This window comes from Empidonax traillii, unplaced genomic scaffold, assembly GCF_003031625.1.
Source record: "Empidonax traillii isolate 1590-97213 ecotype Southwest subspecies unplaced genomic scaffold, ASM303162v1 scaffold196:size3368384, whole genome shotgun sequence".
Classification (NCBI taxonomy): domain Eukaryota; kingdom Metazoa; phylum Chordata; class Aves; order Passeriformes; family Tyrannidae; genus Empidonax; species Empidonax traillii.
In genome coordinates this window covers 1874177-1897783 of record NW_020955389.1, presented here as the reverse complement: position 1 = coordinate 1897783, position 23607 = coordinate 1874177, and the positions used below count along the sequence as shown (strand labels likewise).

Genomic DNA, 23607 nt, shown 5'->3' with positions numbered 1-23607 from the left:
TGTCTCTAGCCCGTAGTTCTCTGCCTCCTGACACCAAATCTTGCTGATACCCAGATTTAAATATGTGATCACAGTGCTGCACAGGAGGTGAGCAGGGGTGATTGCAACTCACGTATTTGTGTCCAGCGGTGTTTCTGAGCCAGCAGCAGGACATGAAGTGTGTCTCATAATCCTAAGTCTTTGGAAATATGTACTCTATCAACATGTGGGATGCCATACATGTTCTTAAGCATTTGTAATTCTTAAGTAAGTTTTTGTAATCCCATTTTGCTGCCCTGAATGTAAAATTAGCACTGTGGTGTTCTTTTTCTTTCCCGTTACTTGCCTATGTAATATTCTCCTGCAGTCTCTCTTCCTTCTTTTTGGCTTTTTCTTTTATGAACTTAGGTTTTATTTTTTTTTTATTACAAATGTGGGGGGTTTTCATGTGGGTTTTTTATAGTTTTTTAAATCCTTCTTTTTTCTGGAGTCAGTGAATCAGGAATACCTTTCACATCCGCCCCTGTGAGCTTACCCAAGGCAGATGAACAAAGATCTCTTGTTGTATGCAGCTTTCTCAACAACTCAGGGCACTGTTAATATTGCCCTGTCAAATCAATTTATTTCAGAAAGAGAAGCAGCACCTGTCAAGGGAGTACACTGTCTGATAAGCTAGGGTGCTTCAGGGGAAGCTGGCCAAGCTTCAGACAACAAGCTTCATTGCCTGCCCCATCACCTGAAAACTTCTCGTTTTCTACGCTCTGCAGTAACATGTTACACTGGATAGAGTCCCACTCCAAACAGTCATTTCACAAGGGCTTGGGAATTGACTGCAGAACAGCCTGTTACTTTTTACTTACCCATGTTGGAGGTGCATGTCGATGTGAATTGAAAAATATATTTTAAAGTTCACATTAGGATATAGTGTTTAGTAGGTGCCAACTTTTTTTTTTTTTTTTTTTTTTTTTAAATAAAATTACTTCTCTGGGAGTCTGAACTGTCTTTGGTCTGACTCCACACAGTGGCTGGCTAAAATACTTGATCCATTATCTTTCCTCCTTGCTTGGGTTCCTCTGTGTAATCATGCTTGTGTGTGTCTTTAGAGGAAGGTGAGAATTTTTCTTAAAAAAAAAGAGTACTTTGCAGCATGATTAAGCTTGAAATAATATGCAAATTTTCCCTGGAGAGTTACTGGTAAATAGTTCCCTTGAGTCTTTATGAATCAGGATTCCGTCATGTTATGGGAAGCATTGAGGGAATGGGAACAGTTCAACAATGAAAAAAACAGTCTTGGTTCATCAGCCCTGTTGCGTGAGGGCTCAGACTGAGACTGGGATTCCTTGGGTCACCCCAACTCTGTCTTTTGGAGTAGGGAGCATCTTAGTAATGAATTATTCTGATTCTACATACTTCTTTCTTTCCTTTCTTTCTGTCTTTCCTTCCTTCCTTCCTCCCTCCCTTCCTCCCTCCCTCATTCCTTCCCTCCTTCCTTCTCTCCTTTCCTTCCTTTCCTTCCCTTTTTTTGAATTCCCTGTTTTAGTTGACTGCTGTTGAAGTATGTCTTTGGCATGTCAGGCAAGGAGGCCCACGTATAATGATTTCCCAAAGCACTAGAAGGGAACCTGCAGTTGTAGTTGTGTGGCTCGTGAGTGTGCTGGGTAGTTGGGCTTGTCTGATCAGGAAGGTTTGGTTTGAAAACCTGCCAGTGGATTACAGAGCCTGTAGCATTTGCTGAATAACGTTAACAGATAATCCCTGTATTTAAGAGAGTGCTTTACTTTGGGTTAATCTATTCAAGGGGACATTCAAACAGAATTAAAAAGAAAAAAAACCAACCAAACAAGCCACACCCACCCCAGAAATGCTCCTTCTCAGTCCATTCACTTTAGCAATGCTCTGAAACAAAACTACTCTGGCTTTAATCCAAAACTAATCTATGAATATGCCAAAAATGTGATAAATACTAATCAAATGCTATATAATGAATCAGCTGTGACATTTTATTATGGAAATTAAATATCATGCAAAACCTTGCCTAAGGAAAATAAATTGTCAGGGAAAATACTAATTTTCATGTGATAATTAAGTTTCCTATTCTTTTCATTTCCATGTCTCAAAACGTTTCAGTTTCACTTTTTATGAGGCATTTGGTATGAAAGCCATTTCAAGCAGGATTTAATTTATGGAATTTAAAAGAATTGCCACTCCCACTTAATCACAGGAAAAAAGAACTGGAATTAGGGAATGGTGGTACTATTTTGAGAGTCAGAAAGATCTAAAAGGTTGAAGAACTAACCTGGACTACTTTACCACAATCCTTCTAAGCAAGAATGCTGCTCTTCAGTGGTATAATGCCCATTTTCTTTGCCAATTCTGAAAGAATAATGAGTGTCAGTGAATCGTACCTGCAGTGAAAGGCTCCTACAATTTGTCATCTCAAGGAGAACCTCAGTGGACTTGTAGGATTGTTCTAGGGACGTAGTCCTAAGGGTGAATTATTAATTATGGTTTTATTAATAATGAAACTGTAGTTTGCTGGGTAGGCCTGGTGGATTTGTCTTCAAGGTCTTTAGTTTGTTGACCTCTTGTGGGTATGTACTGAATTAAAAGGGATCTCTCTGGCATGCTGTGTCTAATGTGACATGCTCACAAGCATATGGCAAACCCCATTTGTAAACTGCCTAAGCTCTGTCTTATGAGCAACAAATGTCTCCTGCATTTTCCCTTTTCTAACCGTCCTTCCTAATTCCCATCCCATCTGCATTCCCAGCCAGCTATGATCATTGTTATATTTTGTTAATGATTGTTTATATTTGTCTTCCTGAAGTGGTTTTCACCACTGTGTTGTATTTTTAAGTGACAACATCCCTTCTTGGGTATAATTTTGCCAGCCTAGGTAGGTTAAATCCTTCCCATTGATACTTGTAAGACAGGATCTCTCTTTGCGCAATTTTTTTACGTCTGTTTGGTTTGAATTTACCTTTCTTGAAAGTGAATGACTCCTATTTTGCATAGCATGTCAGAAATAGTCTAAGTAGGATGTTACAGAGTGGTATTGAACAGATGATCCATATTCTGTCTGATCATTTCTGTTGGGATTATCTTTATCTTTACATCCTTGAAGTGACATTTGCCCATTTCATGGTTGTGTCACAACCACCTTGTGGTCACTTGTTACTCACAGAATTTTCTCCTCATTTCCAAGTGTTAAACCTCATAGCTGCATGCAGAAGTTTTTATTAGTCTCCAAACACATGACCCACCACTTCCCTTCCACTGAATTTTTTTCTGTAGCTGTTATTCATCAAACCCCTGCGATCTTTTCTATAGGTTAGTCCAGTCCTTCCTGCCTTGGCAGGGTTTCTCAGCTTTGAGCTGTCAGCCGACAGATTCCATCAGTACAGCTTTACCTTTTGTGTTAGTGTTGCTCATTAAAATGCTAGGTCAGATTGGCATCAGAATTTGTCCTTGACGTGACAATCCCCAGTAGTAACCTCTGTCACAGCTTGACTTTATTCCTTGACACTGCTAATACACAGATGTTTTGAGTGCATTTCTTGGGAATATTCCAGAGTACTTGATATTTTATCACTTTCCAATTGCAGTGTACAGAAGCCCTACTATATTTAGGATGGAGTACTCAGTGTTAATATTATGTCATTATAAAATAAATGTATAGTACAGGTATTCAGTACAAGAGTATCTATAAAATTGTCTTTTAAATAGTCCTACTAGTAAAAAAAAACCACTTTCACTACACCTTTAATACTCATTAACACAAGCAATGTCCTTAGAGCGCTACAGTATTACGTTCCACCAGGTAGATGTGTTAAGGGTCTCCTGAATTTGGCCGTCTTAAGCAAGGCTAAGAGCGGGTTTGGCATGTAATTTTGAAAACAGCTGAGTGTACTTTTTTATCACTACACATGCTGCTGCTTGGCCATTTCTGATTAAACCACCACTGGCATCCACATTAGTTAGGGTTGAGTTTGCATACCAGAGGACTTGAGCTGGCCGTTCTTTGCCTAACTTTTCTTCAGCTGGAAATGTTGTGGACGACCATTTTTGACATGGCATGGGTGATGTTTTTTGTTTCGTCGTTATCTCTTGCTTCAGTGTCTTGACCTGCCCTGATTCAACTTAAGCCTGAAAACCAGGACACTATCACAGAATTTACACTCCCTCGGGTCAGACCATTCTTGTGCAAGTTCTTTGGATCTTCCTTCAGTCAGTGAGGTATCTTAGAGGAATGCATTTTGCTTAGTCGAAATATTTGTATAACTCTTGGATTTAAATTCCTCTATCCTTCGAACATCTGGTGTTGCTATTTTCTATGACCACAAACAGAAGATTCCATTCCTCATGTACGGGCTCTTCCATCTTCCTTGTCTTTAGGAAGATAGCACCATTGCTAATGGCCTAACAGTGCACTCGTGCTGTGCACCTTGGCTCTCAAGGGGCTGCAGGTGACACTGGTGGGATAAGCAGTGAATGTGAACAGAGGGAGGACACCCAAGCTCTCTGTCTAGTTTGCAAATTATTGGAATAGATGGGAAGGAAAAGAGGAACAGTGAAAGCCATCTGGCAAGGATTGCAGTACAGCTTAACAGCAGTTCTACTTGAGCTCTGGTTTCTTTACCCAATCTAGAAGACAATATAGCACTTTATGGTAGCTTTTATGGTAGTTTGCCTGATTATGTAAGCACCAGAAAGTCTTTGACAGTTTATAAAACAAGATTTCCCTTTGTAGTATTACATTTTGTATCCTTTTCTGAACATGACATTCTTGGGAGTGTACTGGAAAATAAGCTGGAAATGGATCTTTGCTGCGTTCTTCTTTGTTATATTATTTTTCTGTCCTGTTTCACTGTGATTCTCCTGTTTTGTGCTTTATGAAGTTATTTGGAAATTTGTTTTCTGAAATTCTTCAGCTTCAAAGAAAGGCACTTGGAGGCTTTGTGTAGCTGGATAGAATATTTTTTGCCTTCTGTCACACAGGTAAAATGCAGAAAGCCTCTCCCAAAAATAATAGTGTAGATTTTCATCCCTTTAAATAATGAACAATTTATGTTGCCAGTGTTACTCTTACACACTGTAGAGAATCAGTTACTTTGAGACAAAGCTGCTATGTGTCCCCATAGGTGCTTTGGATTTAGGTCTGTCAGCAAAGTATGACTGCACAGTGAATGATTGCTGGTTGCATTTTGAGTCCTTATATCTAATTTTGTTTTATTAAAACAGATGATCTGCCACAGCTTGTCCACTATACCCTCACAAAGTCAATGTTTTGACATTCTCCAGACTGGCATCTGTAAATATCTGGTAAGTACCATTTTGTCTTCTAGGTTAAAACTTCCTTGCAATAAATTCTCATTAACCCACTAACTGCTTATTCCATATATTTCATGTATAATTCAGCCTCTTTAAAAGTTTTCAACAAGATTAGGGAGAGTTGAAAAACTGTTGGTGTCCAAACTTACATGGATGGTTTTGCTCAGAATTCTGAATACTTCAGCTTGTTTTCAAAATGAAATGCTTCTTCATTTGTTTTGCTTTTCAAAAGAGTGACTAGCAGCTTTAGATGATTTTTTTAGCTCATCAGTGTATGTAAATATCTAAAGGGAGGGTATCAAGAGGAGAATGGATCCAGGAAAGGCACCGTGTAGGCAGCATCCTCCATGGGAACTTATTTAAGCAACCTCATGTACTGGATTTGTATAAATTAAAACATCTGTGTTCACATCATCTTCTGGACTGGCTGCCTAACATATTTCATCAGCAGTGTTGGCTTATTTGATCTTCAGAATGCTTTCTTTACACGTAGACATTGGTCTAGCTTGCTGTCATTATTTCCTATTTGTGGTTGGCCAGGAACATCATTATGGGTTTTCATTATTTAGTGCCTCAATGTCCTGCAGTGTTCAGCAGGGTCTTGGTGACAGCTGTGGTCCATGCAGGAACACCATCCTTCTCCTGCCTCTGCACCTGGCTGGGGAAGGGTCAGCTTGGGACAGTGATTTGCACTCCCATGGCCTTGAACTCATGGCCCAGTCTCTTATGTTAGAAGGATTTAAAGTTTGAACCCGTAGTTGTTCTTTTATCTCTTACGTCTCACAAGTAATCGTATGAATGAAATACATGTCACATTTCTGTAGCTTGTACTTTGATCTTTTTTCTAAACATTTCTGAAAGAAACAGCTGACCTTGTTAAGTGAACCAACTGCCTCTGTCAGCTTAAAACAGTGTACTTGCAGGTGAGTAACTTAAGACTACTCTAAAACTCCTTAAATAGTTTTTTAATGGAAAATGGTGCCACACTAGCAATGCATGAATTTGTAGTTTTTTATGGCTTTACAGGACAAAAACCAAAGGTACTTATTCCACAGCACTTCAAAATTTAAACTGCCTTCTAAATCACTGCCTCTACCCACAAAAGATTTTTTTTCTACCCAAAAAAGATTTTTTTTTCTAAATTCTTTATCATGCCTATAAAACTCTTACTCAAGACGATGTTCTCTTTTTAACAACAGAAGAGCACCACCCCAGCCGTGGGCTCACCATATATTTCATTAGCTTTAATTTACCTCAGTTCATAATGCTCCTGTCGGATTCCAAAGGAGAGTCACCCTGACGACAATCCCATAGAAGCTTTTCTTTCTGTAGTGTAAATCAGAGTTTCCTTCTACCTCAGTGGCTGCTCACTGCCATTTTAAGACATGGAAGGGATGCCCTGTCCCATGATATATGGTTAAAAGGAAAGACCTGTTCTGCCCAGAAGATTGTTTGTGCCTGCACTGTCAGTCAGAGCAAGGCTCAAAGCAGTGCTGTGTTTTTTAAGTATGTTTGAGATAAGTGTTTTTTTAAAGGGAATGGAACGAAGATGTCAATTTAACCTTCTGTTGGTATGGGTGGCAATTTCTTGTGAAAACAGGGATTTGAAAAAAAGGCAATGGTATGTAGAACTTGAACAGAAACCAAGTACTATATGTCATGATAGGAAAGAGGTTCATTCAGCTCCAGACATGTTTGTATCCCCACAAAAAAACTTGTGTAGAAAGTGATGAAGTTGGGGTTGGGGTTTTTTTGTTTTGTTTTAATACAGGTTGGATTGGTTGTAATACCTGATAGCACAGCTGGATCTGTTCTATGTGCCATAAATAAGCTCTTGGATCAAGCCTGCATTATAAGTGAAAACCTGCACAAGTTCTTGGCCTCTTGTTGTTACAGTCTTCTGTACTTTCTGCTAACTTTAGACAAAGAGGATGCAGAACATCTACAGAAAAGGTAAAGCTGCTCTTCTTACCATGCTCATTGTCTCTGTCTTTGCAGCTACTAGTATTTAAAGATGTAAAATGAAAGGCCACCGCCCCCTGCTCCCCCCCTCCCTGCCCTGAGTTTATTTTCCTGTCTTTTGCGTACTTGGATATAAGAAAAACAGCTGCAAAGTTAGCTGGAATTACTTAATAACTGAAGAAGGTTTCATCTTAAATTGTTCTACTTAGATGTCAGAACCATCCTGACTTTAGAAAGGTGGACATCTATACCTGAATCTTTAGCCTTAGTTTCATTAGATACATTTAAAAGCACTGTGCAAAGGATTTGGGTTTGTAAGCTTGTACTCTTAACTGATCTGATGTTTCAGCTTTAACAAAACTTCTCAGACATCATTATGTAAACTTCAAATCCATTCAACTTAAAAAAAAACCCCAAAAGCTACAGATAACAGATTTAAGTAAGTTTACCTGAAAAGCAGAAATGTCTTTAAACAAGTTAAACTTCAGTTTTTTTCATGTACAGGAAAGTTGTTTGAAGTTTCCTGAAAAGATGTGCACTTAAAGCCAGAATCCTCCTTCACTTTCTCTATTAAATGACTTGCATATCACAAAAATCTGAGTACTTTGTTTAATTTCTTATGAATCTTAAACAAAGATTCAAGTGTACCTGAACAATGACTAAACCAAAAACATTTTCCCAGCTGCATCAAGCAGAAATTACACTGTGCAAGAACTTCAGCAACATTTGCAGCTCCAGGGCCAGACCTTGTTGGTTTTTTTTTTTCCTTTGGTGTACATAATTTTGGAATATTTTAAAATTCAGCATTTTCTGGTACAAGTTTTCTGCTTTGCTACTAATATTGGTGAAGGCAACTAGCACGATGGCATTCACAGTGGCACGTTTCCTTGGACAGCCATGCAACCAGTTCACAGCAGCATCACTGAAATATATATCCTCAGTAATTTCAATTTTTGTTCTGCTTTCCTCTCAGGGACATGCTGTGGGGATCATGTATATCTGCATTAGCACTCCTGCCACGATTACTGAGGCTGATGCTGCAAAGCCTGCAAGTGAGCAGGATCTGTCGGGAAGAACTGCCCGTTGTTGCTCAGTTGCTTCGCTTACTAATGCAACACGGTCAGCTCAGGAGCCATATGATCACAAACGAGTTTCTGGTGCAACAGATCATCAAGGACATCATGGTATGAAACTTCTGATTTGCCAGAGACCACATGTACATCATGTTTTGTTTTTTAAAATTACTGCAAACGTTGAAGAAGACATGGTTAACAAAAGAGTGGTGATGGAAGCAGATGTAAGAGATTATGGTGCAAGTTCTCTGACTTGCAAGTTAAGAGGTGTTTGGTTGCCTTTAGAGTTGAAAATGCCACAGCCAGTTCTTGTGATGTGTAAAATGCCACAGCCAGTTCTTGTGATGTGTGGGCTGGGTTTGCTGTTGGGTATTTTTAACCACCTACAAATGCTGAGAAGAGTCAATTACTGGGTAGTGGGCTATATTGGTTGTGGGTAGCAGTTCTCCTGGAGACTGGGTTAGTTTGCTCTGTGAGCTCTCCTCCGTTAGTAGAACCATGATAATTTGCATTTTAATTGCCTATAAATTGCAGAATGGGGAAGTAAGTGAATCACTCTGATTAAGAGTAAGGAAAGCACATCTGGTGTAATTCACACACTTGATAATGTAACATTGACTTAGTGTACCCTGTCATAACACTTTATTATTTGGGCTTTAAGAGACATACCATGTTGAAATGTTTAAGTGAGGAGAACAGTGTCACTGTGTGCAGGGGAGCAAGGCTGTCTTGGACCTTTAACAACGATAACCTGATTAACTGTAAAAACAAAGCAAAGTTTTGCAAGTCCTGCTGGGGAAACTTGAGTTTTACCTTTTTTCTCCTTCTCCGTAGACACTGAAGAGCGGTGAAGTTCAAGAGCAGTGGCTAACAGACCTCCATTACTGTTTCAACATCTACCTTGCCTCTCATCCCCAGACACCTGGCCCTATAAACTCGGTATATTAAAGAGGTCGAACTGCATTTATTGTAAAGCATTTACTTCTATTTAGTTTTGAATGGAAGATGTTGGAACAAAGCTTGTCAATTTTTTTGTAAGTGAAACAATAAAAATTTTACAGAGAACTGCATACCTCTGTTGTCTGTCCTTTGAAACAAGTAGATGTTACTGGAAGGTGTTTTAACAGATGTGGTGACCACAGTGAGGGGTGTTAAAGAAAATTCAGTCTCCTTGAAGCTTTCAGAGAAACAGACTTATATTGAATCTGGTCATCTGCTACTTTGAAACACCATATTAAAAAACCTCAGAGTTATGTAATACTAACTAGAAGAAAAAAATAGAAAACAATATATTTGAAACCGGAGTAACATTTTTTATTTTTGCTGAGTTCATATTTTTTAAATACTTTGTGCAAGGTAAATACTGTACACTGTGGCAGCTGCAAAACTATTAAAAGAAATATTTTTTTTCCTAGAAAAGGATCCTTTTTTTTTTTTTTGCTTTCTGTAGAAACTCTTTTCATGCATGTAGAAAAATAGTTATCTTGAAGACTAGAAGATGCACCCCCTAATAGTTTCCATAGGTTGTGAAAGCAATTTATTTGCTGAGTGCTTTTTGTCAACATCTCTACTTTTCCCTCCAAATCCATAGTTAGCTAAAAACAATTGTTTCTTTTGTACAGAAGTGGAGCACAAAGGGCTGCTCTTCCATTCCTGTTTGAATTTTGAAATTATTTTAATAAATTTGAGGTGAAATAATACAGAAGTCTTTCAGAACTGTTAGAGCTTTAGTAAGTTTTCCTTCTCCTTTGAAACTGTGTTTGAACACATTTAACATTCCTACTTTTTTTACAGTGGAAAGCTTTGGTAGCCCCTGCAAGGCTATTGTAATGCTGGGCTTAGTGCTTCATTTTTTGTTTCCAAATGCAATTCAGATTTCATCCTGTGTTGGTAAAGAAATTAACAGTTGCATTTAAAAACTAATTTGTACACAAAATGACTCCAACTCCTTAGAAATCTGCTTGGCATGTAATACGGAGATAATACAAAACTGAAAATGTGTTCAAGTTTAATATGTTGTGGATGGCTTATACATTATGAAAGATAACAATTGTACTGGAATGGATTTTAAATTCCAAACATTTGGTTCTGCTTAGTGCTTGAGTCTTGTGTTTTTTGATTTTGCAGCAGTGGTTGGTCTCATGTTGTATGAAAATTGTTTTGATTTTCCCATGTTCTCCAGCAAATTAACACACTGTAGGTTGTTTACTGTAAAAGAACAAAATGGTTTTGATGAGTGACTCTAGAGGATGAAAAGTTTCATCTACACTGCATTCTGGATTTCATAAACACTGAATCTCCTGAACATGCCTTTTTTTCCTGGCATCTCACTGTTGATTGCCTGTAAATAGTTAGATTTCTGTGGCACCCGGTACAGCTTGCACAGAACATTGCTGCTGCGTGTGTTGGACTTCAGCAACCTGCAGTGGTGGAGCTTAACTCCACATTTACCCTCATAGATGATTGAAGGCTTCCAGACTAACACACTGCTCTTGGCTGAGTTTGCTGAAAAGCAGCAAGAAGATTTGTTGAGCAATATTTAGCAACATTAGGTGGGCTGTTTCTAGAAAGCAGGGGAAACTAGGCCAGGGTTAAAGCAAGTAATCTCTGAATTATTAGAAAGTAAGAATCAATGTCATCTGACCATCTTTCTCACATTTGAGTCTGGCTGAATGTTTGGGCTCATGCAATGTTTTTATTTCCTGTAATCTGCTTCTAATAATATGCATGTTTTCCTTTCCCAGTTTTGTATAGATTGGCCACAGACATTTCAGTGCTTTATCCCCTTCTAGTCACGGTCCTTCCAAATATGAATGTTTCATTGAGGGTGTGAACCCAGCATATCTTAAAGGACTTCTTTCTAATGCCAAGAGTTGCAAAATGTCCTTCTTTACAACTCTGAAGATGCTTTAATGTCTACAGTGAAACCAAACAAAACCAGGCTGTTTGGCCTGCTGCAGACAGACTCTTTACCATTTGCTAAATTGATACAAGGCATCTATTTAATAAATAAATGAAAAAACAAAACAAAACCCAACAACTTCAAAAGGGAACAAATTCCAGGTTCTGAAATGTTTTAATGGAAACAATCTAAAAGGCCCTAGTTGCCAGAATATTCTGAAGCACCTATCCAATATCTGTATATCCCATTGCATGCTCCTTTTCCACCTGTCACTTGCTGCCTGCCTTACTTATTTGTACATTTCCTCTGAGTACCTTCTGCATATCCCCCCTTCCAAAGTGTTTAACTGAGTTTGGTAGAGATTTGTCACCGCACACTTCTTCCACTACCTGTATGAACACTAAAGCTAGGGCTGACAGTCAGTCTTCACCTTCCCAGATGTACCTTCTGCAAGAGAAGAATCAAACTGAACAGTCCATTCTGACCTACTCCAGGCACCTACGTCAGAAACGGAGTATCTGGCATTAGCCACTGACAGCTCTGAACTTTTCCAACAAACGTAATGTTGTCATGCACAAAGGCAGTCAGATGAAAAACATGTTATTGTCTTTTAAGTAAGGGCTAAAGTTCCCTGAGCTCCTATTAGGTGAATAAAAGTAGGTAGTGTTCTAAAGGAACTGGGCAGAGTTCCTATCACTATCCTATTCGTCACCAAGTTATGAAAGCAAAGGACACTCAAACCTCTAAAGAAAGCCTTTTTATTTCAGAAGACAGGGAGATCTGTTGTCCTGAAAAGTTAAACGAAAAGAAGCATTATTTGCTAAAGCTCTTTTAAAATTTAGATTCATATCTGCATGAAGAGGTGGCAATCAAACACCTGTCTGGTCGTGCCTCTTAATTAAAACAGTTCTCAGTGAAAGAAAAAAGCCTCTGTCTCTAAGTGAGTCAGAAACTCACCTACAGTTCTAACAAACTCAAGGATAGGTCCACTGTCGGATTTCCTTCTGACTTCATAGTTTTGTTAAACTAGTTGGAAAATGTATTTTACTTCCTTTTGCGAATTACCTGAACTACTGTCTCCTTGAAGTGCTTGCTCAGTTCCTGTCTACCCGTGTCCTGCCTCTGAGCCATCAGTGTAGTACAGCCATGAGGACCAAATGCCCAACAAGGCACGAAATCTTGACATGGTGAAGCAGTAACATTACTATCCCTCCCGACCCCAAGTAAGCACATAATAGACTTGAAAAAGTCTTCAAAATGGCATTTGGTAAAGAAGTAGTAAGAGAGATGACCACGTAGCTTAATTTTTTAAGCCAGCTGTCAATCAATACCACATGCATGAAAGTTCCAGTCTTTAATGACCCCAGTAATACCTCTATAATCTCAGTTCTTTGACGCTATTCTGTCTCACATGGTGCAGCCCCATCTGTCTGCCAGCATGGCTTGACAGTCCTGGTTGTGCCAGCCCCACTGCCCTGATACCAGTTCCAGACATAACACTGCAGTTGTAAACAGACCTGACAATGACAACGTGGCTTCTGAATTAAGGAGAAAAATAAATGGGTGATTTTGTTAGAGCCTTAAAACTTACTGCAAGCAAAATTCTATGAAATAACCGAAACTCCATGCCCAGCACAGGAACCCCATTATGACATTTTAAAAGAAAGGGCAGAGATCAGATGAGTAGCTTTGGATTTTCAAGTTGTCATCTCTGCATTAAAGCATGTATTTGTAAAAAACAGGTGTGTAAATTCTTGGCACATGTAGGATTCTTTAGTTCTACAGGACTAGTAAATATTTGTGCTGCTGAACATAAGTATGAACATCTGTCAGCAGTTTTAACCACAGGTGAATGTTATCTGCCTTAGCACTGTAAAAGTCCATTATATGAAGGTCTTTCCTAGTAACAGCCCAGTGAAAACAGGTTTTCATCTAAATGTTTCAACGTAAGAATAGAAGTGCAATGCTTAAGCAAGTCCAAAAGTAGTGAAAGAAAGAGCGCACAATCACAGCAGTTTGGTTGTATTTTGAAAGGAGAGCCCAGTCCTTGAGCAGATTTTTTTCTTTTCTAAGAAGAATCCAATCTTGTATATATAAACATTAAAGTATTCTTAAAATGGATGCGTCCTACCTGAGACCAGTTGCACATCAGAAAATTTCAGCTTAGAAGATCTCGTTGACTGACACGCTTTGCCTTCCTGAGAACGCCCTTTAACAAACAATATAAACAGCTCTGCGTTTATTCACATAAACGTGGTTATGTAAAGCTACGAATGATTTCAATAACCTATAGCATTATTTTATCCTAAAAATTATTCCCATTTATGATGAGGAAACTCATGAGACATTCTATGTAATAGAAAATTGTGACAACAATTGTACCATGCACATTCAGGCACAATGCAAAGCAGTGCAGAGTCACTATAAAAGACAATCTTTCCATAAAGACCACTTATCTTCAAACAAGAAAGCTATTAACATGAACATACTTTTCAAATTGAAATACTTTAAAAACAACACAAAACAAACAAAAAGTTAAAAATAATGCTTAAAAAACTTGAAACCAGGATCCAGATTAGCCATTCTGCATGGATACAGCCTGCTATCCCCAGTTTAACTGCTTTGTTCTGTTTCCACATTGATATATGTGAGCAGCTCTGGCAACGGAATTATTTGGTTGCTCAAGACCTGTGCTGGAAGAATGCTTTAGCAGCAGCCATTTTAAATCACAGAGTTGTTGTTTGGTTTTTTTAACCTGAAACAGAAACAAAATTACCCAGAACTCTTGAGATTAAGACTAATTTTTATAAAAGTTGAAATCTCTAACAATTAGGTAAGAAGCGAGTAAACAAATACACTCTGTTATAAAAATAAAAGCTTAGTTATTTAAAGTGTAGTGAAGAGAAAATTACCATATATCTGCTTTAGGATGGACTGCTTGCTGGGTTTTATGGCTGAGCTGGTTTTGTTTACAGATTTGAGATTTTTACATGAAGGAACTGATTTCAGCAGGCCATGGTTCAGCTGTTTCTTCCAAGCAACCTGAATGAAGAAGGCAGCTGTCTCTTGTCTCCATTTGTCTTCATCTTCCTTGCACTGCCGCTTAGCACTAAGAAGCTGAAACAACTCCTGTCTTAGTTGGTAACTAGAGAGCAGAAAAGAGAAGAGCACTTGTTTTAGGTGACCTGTTTTAACTTCCGTGCTTTCTACGCATCAGTTCACATGGTGGATTACATGAGTAACTGGGAAAACAGAACTCCCACTGATGTGCCAAGTCATTTGGATGAGAAATGTTTGCTCAGAAGAAAAAGTAGGAGTTGGGTTCAATTTTGGATGCATCCATTACTTCACACAGTTCGTAAAGATCTGGCATTACAGGTATCAAAAGTTACAGTGCTTCAACATCAGCTTATCAGCTGCTTTATAAACAGAAAATCAGCAGAAGAAAAAAACTATAAATATTTATTATAACAGTGCAATCAATACTGCTTCCTCATTTTCGCTATATTCACAGCTTAGTAACACCAAATTTTCTCAAATGCCTCACAACTCGGGAGTTCTCAGTCAATCAGTGCAAAAGATAAACCAAGTCTACTTCCAGTGGGTTCAATTGCACATTTCCTCTACAGAAAACTGAGCTGCTTTCCATCCCTCCCTCACCTTATTTTCAGCAATCTGTGTTTTATCACTTCCCTTCAAAGGCTCCCTCCCTGTCTTCTGACCCGGACTCGTCCTGGCTGTTTTGATCTGTGACACACAGTCACAGCCCTCTGCCAAGTGACAGCGGCAGATTATCTGTCCTTCTTCTCACTCCCCTCACACTCTGGTGGCAAATGGCACCAGCAATGAGGAGTTGTTTGTTTTGGTTTTCTTTCCTTGGATCGGACATAAGTATTCAATCGGATATTGGCATTTCACACTCACAAATCAATTAGTTGGCCTAGCAGTTAACTCTGAATCTTCCCAGTACAAACCTGTCACAAATGAACACTGAGTAACGCTTGTAAAATATTAATTATCAGTGTTTGGTAAGGGGCCAAACCACATTGATCGTTATCCCCTCTGGCATTCAAAATGCCCCAGTAAACAGAATAAGAAAGGAGAGATAAGGAGCTGATTTTCTTCTGTTGCTCCATCTGCAATAAGTTCTAAATTAAAAGACAACACAACTAAATACAAATTATTTAAATATATGTTATAAGACAATGAACTGTATAATTCAAACAAAACAGCATCCACATAGCAAAAAAAAATTACATAAAAGCACAATAGAATGCCAAAGGGGGATGATATGCTCAGTTACAGCCCAAATAATTTTAAACTTTCAATAATCTTAGTAAATTACCTCTGTGAAATTTGCTGGGTGAGGCAAACATATTTAATTTTAATTTAGTGAAGCTTCGGAATTCAGGCATGTACTGTTATGCAGCTCATTAAAGAACATAACAAATGCAGGCAGCAACTTTATCTTACCAATGCCTGCAAGTTGAGAAGCATTGTATGAATTTAGAGCGGGAGCATTACTGAGAGAAGAAAAAGATGATCCAGTTTTGTTAAATAACATGTTACTTTTAACTTCTCAATAGGGTAAGAGAGGCAAAGAAAGTGAAGGGGGAGCACAATTACAGTGACTTCCTAACAGAACTTGAGCTAAGGATGGGTTAAGTGAATAGTGCTGCAGGAAGAACAACTGGGGAACTGTTTTATACTCGAGCAGAAAAGAATACTAAGCTACTCTCTTGGAATTCAGTAATTACTGCCAGAAGCCTTTGCTGGTAGGGGAAATGACCCATTCACAGGCAGTCCACCATTGCACCCCGCTGTGATTTCATGTTTGTGGAGAACTTCTGGTAGTTTTTAGCAACAAGAAAACAACCGCAGCTCTGACACTGAGAAGGTGTAGGCAGTTATCTTTGGAGCAAGTGCACAGATTTTTAATTCAGCTCTCCCATAACAGATCATTCTGATCCTGCTGAGAAAAAAAGAATGGGACCAAGCTTGATGCAACATGAATCTGACATGGTGCCCTACAAAAATACCCAGTCAACTCAGTCAACAAAACTTCTGCACATAAAAGAGATGTGGAACATACATGCAGAGTGACAAAGTGGCAAATGGTATTCACATTCACTGCTGCAGAAGCTCTAAAAAATTATTGCTGCTCAGAGTTATGCATACAGCAATAGTATATATAAAACAATGCAACTTCAACTTGACTTCAGTGGGAGAACAACAGTGACAACAACCAAGTTATTTCCAGCTTCTGTTGACTCACTGTGGACCCTGGAGAATGGTACAGGCCCTCAGTGCCCCCCATGAGAGCAACACAGACACAGGATCCGTAAGCCTCGACGAGCAGGATACGCAATTAACCTTTGGCAAGGCACACACCTCAGAGTACACTTTTGAGGACTACATTTATGAAGTTTTCAGATATGGGAATTGAAACATTCTCCTGAGAACGGCAAGGTTAGTATACTTCAGTAGACCAGTACCACTATGTTGTTATGTTTACTTTCAATAAGCAAAACAGAACCATAAAATTTGCAGAGTGACACAAATGCATTTAATTTTAATTTAGAGAAATTCCAGAACTCAAGCACATACTTCTCGTGTTTCTAACGTAGAATTAGACACTGACAATGCGTAATTCTATTGCTGTCTACAAGAACATGCTACAGTGCAAGTTTGGACCAAAAGACAAACACGAGACGGAGTGGGACCCACAGCCACAGAGTAAGCACATGCTTAAGAACTGTAATTTGGGGTACAGTGGATGGGAAGCTGGTTATTTCAGAATAACAGACATATTAGAAGTCAGCACATACAGCTGCCTAGTGTGAGCTAGCAGGAAACACGAATCATGACTTCTCAGCAGGCATGTGCCACCATCTGACTTGGGATCCATACCCTGAAGTACCCACACTGCCTCTTTTTTTGAGACCTATATGAACTCTGCTTGAAAGGAAGAGGCAGAGCTCTCTCCTTTTTTAAAATAAACATTAATGTTGTGGTAATGGAAATCAGGAGGAGCAAATCTGGTCCAGTTTCATAACTTTCTTCATCCATGTGAGTTTCACAACACTCAAGACTATAAAATTCAAGTTGAGCTTGAAAGCGTAAGCAGAAAAGACAGCACAGCTCATGGGCAGTGGGCTTGTGAGAGAGAAGGCAGGAGGGAAGCTCAGTTCTTCCTATCAGTGTAGTGCCGTCACCTCAGCATCACTGCCCAAAGAGCTGTTCTGTGTTCTGCCTCAAAACACTCACTGCAATAAATGCCTTGTGATATTGCTGCAAACTTTATGAATTCCATCAAAGCTCTAGCAACAGTAAACTGTCCACAGACATGACGACATGTCAGTGCAAAAACGGCCAAACTAATCTCTCCTGCTGTCCTGCAGAACTTAAGATCTTCATTCATGTTCTGTGAGTTTTGCAAACAGAGCAAATGTATTTATTTTTCATTATTAAACCTTTAAATAAGAAATATAATTTAAACAATCTTTAATTCCCACAATTTCAAAAATGCAAAGTGTTAGTAAAGTGCATGCACTTCTTGGAGAGATAGCACACCATTGCTGTTTGGGAAGGTGGATTCTTTAGAAAGATCCATCCAAAATCTTTAAATAGTCGAAAGTGTAAATGCAATACAGATTTCTATGCAGATAAGTTAGCTTAATGCAAGGGTCTAGATCCCAGTTCTTGTGAGGACATTTGCAGAAGCACTCACTGTACATCGCTTTGCTTTGACTTAAAGCCACGGCATGTGCCTACCCCTCTCTAAGGATTTTAAATCAATGTTAAGTGTAAACAGCAGAGTCTCCAGTAGCAGTAGTATCACTTGCAGATACACTCTCCTAATCTGCTCCTCACTTACTTTAGCTTTTGGTATTCGAAGGATTTCAATACATAAGACAAGAAGTTGGGATCTACATGAAAAAAGAAGGCCATGATGGGCATTGCCAACACCGAGCTGCTTAAAAAGCATTTGGAAGCAGCAGAGAGAGACGAGCAGAAGTTGTGAAACCCTGGAGAACAAGATGCTGTTTTGCTTCGGAGTTTGGAGTGGCCATGTAGCATGGAATCACAGAACCATAGAATGGTTTGGGTTGGAAGGGACTTCTAAAGACCATCTTGTCCATCCTCCCTGCCATGGGCAGGGACATCTTCAACTGTGAGCCCTGTCCAACCTGACTTGAACATTTCCAGGGATGGGGCATTCAGCACCTCTCTGGGCAACCTGTTCCAGTGCCTCACCACCCCCATCTTAAAAAACCTCCTCCTTATGTCCAATCTAATCCTTCCCTCTGTTTGTTTAGAAATGTTGCCCCTTATCCTGTCACTACCAGCCTTAGTTAAAAAGTCTTTCTCCATGTTTCTTACAGTCTCCCTTTATGTATTCAAAAGCTGCAATCAGGTGTCTGCGATCTGGAGCCTTCTCTTCTCCAAGCTGAACAACCTCAATTCTCTCAGCCTGTCTTCATCCCTCTGACCATTTTTGTGGTCCTCCTTAGGACTTGCTCCCAACAGCTCCATGTCTTTCTTGTACTAGGAAACCCAAAACTGGATGTATAAAAAGCAGACAGAGAGCAAAGACCATAGAAGTGCAGAAATAGGTGATACTGTACAAGTCGAAATTTTCACCAAAAAAATTAATTCACAAAAAAATCATTAAAAAATGAATACTGTGTTCCAAAATTTTAAATTTTCAGTGGAATGGGCATGTACTCATAAAAGCCAGAGTAACTTTTATATTCCAACAACAGTGAAGAGATAACCTGGAATATTACTGGATGTTAAATCCAGTCTTATGCTTGGAAATACTTGGACTGATCAATAAAAGAGCTAGAGCAAACAGAAGTATTCGCTGAGCCAACACAAATGTCTAAATGGCCACAATTTAGTTTAGGAACAAATGGACTGCCAGCCTGGACTACAGGGTGTCTGATCTGGTGTCCCTTCCCTAGTAAGGTCAGTGTCAGCTCTTTCTGAGAAAAGACAAGACTTCTTCAGGCTTTGCAAGTTGCCTGGAAAAAGCAATGGGAGAAATACCAGTTCTCAAAACTCCACAAAAAAGCAACTGGCAATGTTAGTCTCTTCACACCCACGTTTTTTTTATTATAGGAAGACACAGGTAACGCTTCACCTTGCAAAATAAGAAATGGTATATTTTTTTTTAAGCCTGGAAGCACTACTGAGAGCAGGCAGCACCATCTCACGACTCTTTTATAGCTTTTCAGAGCTACGTAGTACTTGGCAAAAAAAGAGATCTTTTCTGCTGGCCCTGCTTGCTGAGGCCCAGAGGACACGTCACTGAGTGGCTGAACAGCCCAGCCTAGCTGCAGTGACAAGGAGAGGAGACCCTGATTCTTCTTCAGTAGCTGAGTGCTGTGGCAGAGGGGGTTGGATGCAGAGGCTGTCCTGCATTGGGAAGACAGCTAGTACTCTGCCCCTGGCACAGCAGGGGGGGAGAAACCGCCCCTCTGAACTCCTCCGCAAGGGAAGCAAAGCTTCTGGCATGATCCAGAAGAAGGGAGATCTACCAGTAATCAGCATTCATTCTGCAGGCAGTTGGGCATTAAGTCCTGATTCTGCTGGTGCAGGAAACTTGCAGGTTTCCCAGGGACTAGGATAAAAGATGTTACTACCCACTATATGCTCCCAGACATCCAACAGCTGCTCCCTTTGATACAGTTTGGCTGGGGGAACAATTTTTGCATCACTACTGAACTACACCATAGGTTGTGACAATTAAGCTCTGAAAGGAAATTGCCTGTTATTTTTTCTTTAGTTGAATATTAAGAAATATTACAGCATATAAGAAACTGTTAAACTAGTCGGTGATCTGGAAAGAATATTAGTAAACATCAGCAATTTATGGTTTTCTGCATCCGATAAAAACTGAAGACAGTTTCAATAAAAAGAGGAAATAAAAAACATGTACATATTATATGCTTCACCTACAGCTGCCACACTCTTCCTGACTATTTTGATAAGAATTTAAATATTAAGGAGCATGTACTTTAACAATGACTGTATTTCTGAGGTTGAAACTCATGCATTCACGAAAGCAGGATAATACTGTGGAAATCAAACACTCACTGGGATATCTCACTCTCTCCTGTCTCCCTCTTCTCTACAGCAGTTGTTCCTGCTTAATCAAGGTATTCAAACTAACTAGCGTCGAGTTTTGGCAGTTAATGTTCAAAGCTTCCAAACATCCTGTGGTTTGGTTATCCAGTTAAAAGTCAGATCAGAGTACCTGTGTGTCAGTAACTGGTGGTAAAGGGTCTGGTTACAAAAACCTTTTCAGGAAGACTCCTATATCCCTACAAGTGTAACTTTGCTAATGAACACAACGGCAGCGAACTCCAGGAAGAAATTATAATATCAGTGCTTGAAACAAGTTTAATAACTTTTCCAATTATTAAAAGTCATAACTTACCTTGCATTTTCTATGAACTTACTAATGTAATTCTAGGTGACTGCAACCCACTTCCCCTTGTTTGGTGGAAGATCATTAAATGCCTCATTTAGCACTAGCAACGTTGTAAGCAAAAGGACCAAATAAAGCACATTGCCAACGAGCCTAATTTAATTTACATCTGCGTGTATCTCACTGTTCTCTAGCTACTGAAGCAGTAGTCTTACCTTCTCCATGACCTCTGTATGACTGTAGCAGCATAGTTCTTCTTCCGAAATAGCTCTTTTCTTTTTCTTTCTTTTTCTATGATCTGCATTCGAATCTCTAAAGGGATTAGTTCAATATTTGTACTTTGCCACGCGACAGAACATAATTGATCATCTGTGTTCCTGGATCCAATGACGTCTGTTTTTTCCAAGTTCAAACTGTCACCAGGAGCAGGACACGCTACTGGGTTTCTTGGCACAGTTCCGGTAGGTTCTGCCCCGGCAGATAATAATGGGGAAGCCTTCGTTGCTAATTCGTTATTTCCCACTTTGTCAGTTCGTTCCACAGCATGCATGCTGTCATTTCTGGTGTTTACAAATACTGTTTTGGCACTTCCTGGTCTACTGGAACCAGCTGGTGAACATCGCTTATCATTTACCTCTCTACTTCTGGATTTCTGCCGATGTCTTTTGCCTTTGGAAGAAGCTTCACACTGTTTTGAGTTTCTCACAGCCCCACCAGCACAACTGACATCGCAGAAGAATGCAGCCGTTCCCTCACAATGGTCCCTCTTGCCAGATGAGTGCTGACTTGGATCCCTTAATTTTTCCCCAACACTAGCAGTCCTGCAAGTAGAAGCAGTAAGCCTTCTGCTCCTCCGGGACACTGTGGTGTCAGCAGTGTGCTCCTTGTGCTTTTCTCCATTCAGTTCTGTAGCAGCTGCAACCTGATGTTTCACTTCAACTTTTGTTCCCTCTTTCGCTTTGTCAAAATGGAAATGGACACAACTTGACTTGCTTTTGACAGGTTTCCTCGAAGAATCTTTGGACAGAGAAACAGAAGCCAACTTTTAGTCTCTGACCCAGCACAACATAGTTTAATTCATAGTTTAATTAGATTTTTTTGCTCAGTTACCTTTGAGACACACTAGGATTTCCTTAAATGAAGAAAAAAAGAGTAAGCAGGAAGAATCAAAAGAGGAAATGATTACATGTAACAGTAGAGTCCCAAACTTCTTTATTTGCTTGCTGTTTAAAAACTATTTTCTTACTTGCATTACATTGGAGTTAAAAAAAAGTTCACACGGAGAAACTACTTCTTCACCAACCTGATTGTACAGGTGTTCTCCCAAGAAACCAGCTTACCATGTGACAAAGAAATGCAGCCCCATAAACTCACCTGCTTGTTCCAGGTAACTGGAATACCGTGACTGTCACCGTTTCAAGCTTTTTCGCTGAATTCCTGCTGTAGCCACTCTGTATTCTGACACACAGGTGACACACAGGATTACCCACTGACCCAGGGAACCCAAAGCCCTTGGCTTCTCAACACTTCCCTTGACATCCTGAAAGAAACTGTGAAGTACTTCCCATTCCTCCCTTGCTGCTGTGTGGTAACTGCTTTCAAACACTCTTATGAGGATGACTGAGAAGCCAGAGTGGAGTGCAAAACTGAAAATCTCCCATCATCCATCCACCCACCTTCCATTCTGTTTGGAAACTTAACAGGACAATGAGAAAATAGAGCAGATGGGATGAAATGTAACAAATAGACAAGATGTTACAGGGTAGGTAGGAGGGGAAAAAGTAAAGAAAGAGATCTTTGATACCCTGCAATCACAGAAAATCTTCTGGATCATCCAAAACCTGGTGAAACCATGCTATGTTTACGCTCACTGTAATGCCTTTACAGGATACTCTTGACTGGATAACCGAGTATGGCACACTAACAGATTCATTCTGAACTCTCCAAAACCCACTACCTGCTTTGCACACGCAGCATTGTCTTACATCAGCTGTGAGACATTTGTATGGGCAAAACTTCCCCATCTGAACAACTGGGTATCTGGATAATGGAAAAAACTCCACGATTTAACTATTCCAGCTCCTCTTTTGACATTGAAATAAACTTTCTTAGGAAGACCAAGACAAGTACAGAGCACAAAACACAAACTTATCTGTTTATAGGTTAAGGCAAGAGAAATAACATACACAGGATGGAGGATTTATCCGTGGAAGGCAGATTGGAAAAGACCCACCAACTAAATAAAATTTTTCACAGCCCAAAGGGTCTAAATTCATATTTAATTCCAATAAAATGACCACTGAAGTCCATTAAAGTTTTGGTCGCAAGAGGATTGATTAAAACACCTAATGAGAACTAATTATAGAACTCAATGATTTGATCCTTGTTGCATAACTTTCCTGAATTGTTATTTCAATAACAAAAGGAGAACGCGTAACTAAAAATGACATGGCATTATTTCAAACACTGTTTGGATTGGGCAAGAGGGGCCTTTCTTTACAATCTCTGAAGGGAAACCAGTCTCACCACAGCAAGAAGTACACGTTACAGATTCTCAGAAGAACCTTGAGTAAAGACTTATTCTCTTCAGGTTCAACACTCATGGTAAAGAAAGTTGATCAACAATAGCAGCGAATTTTCCATTTATAATTCTATCTTTTGCAAAAATTATATTCTGCTTTTGAGGATACATTGAAGAGCAAAAATAAATATTTAGGCAATAGCCTACGTGGTTTTAAAATTTTTCTTGTAGAACCATCAACACAGAAAAATTATTCTGGCATAGCTACATCAGGAAATATCCAACTTCAGGGAAGCCTTCAATCAGTAGTCCAAGCTGCATGCTGCTCACATTTGCTGCTAGTTTGAATTCCCTAGCTTACTGTGAAGGGTAGTGAGGACAACTGATCATTAATGTATTTTTT

General features: G+C 39.4%; 2 protein-coding genes across 10 annotated transcripts in view; one reads left to right on the top strand and one right to left on the bottom strand.

The window, feature by feature from the left end:
• The window catches only part of TEX10 (testis expressed 10), a 51635-nt gene extending 42220 nt beyond the window's left edge, over positions 1-9415 (top strand). Inside the window, exons 13-16 of the mRNA XM_027886815.1 lie at positions 5221-5301; positions 7082-7263; positions 8246-8456; positions 9180-9415. Coding sequence (XP_027742616.1) covers positions 5221-5301; positions 7082-7263; positions 8246-8456; positions 9180-9293 — 588 coding nt within the window. The 3' untranslated portion in view covers positions 9294-9415. The remainder of the gene's footprint in view (positions 1-5220; positions 5302-7081; positions 7264-8245; positions 8457-9179) is intronic.
• INVS (inversin) overlaps positions 8606-23607 on the bottom strand; it is a 95117-nt gene continuing 80115 nt past the window's right edge. For 5 of the 9 annotated variants that reach the window (XM_027886805.1, XM_027886807.1, XM_027886812.1 and 2 more), the window contains 4 exons: positions 20899-21700; positions 14160-14392; positions 13379-13456; positions 9656-10553 (listed from right to left, as the gene is read on the bottom strand). In XM_027886805.1, the coding sequence (XP_027742606.1) occupies positions 10438-10553; positions 13379-13456; positions 14160-14392; positions 20899-21700 (1229 nt within the window). In that variant the 3' untranslated portion in view covers positions 9656-10437. Of the gene's footprint in view, positions 8867-9655; positions 10554-11636; positions 11746-11766; positions 12036-13378; positions 13457-14159; positions 14393-20898; positions 21701-23607 lie in introns of those variants that run through there. The other 4 variants (XM_027886808.1, XM_027886810.1, XM_027886811.1 and 1 more) reach the window with 4 other exon arrangements.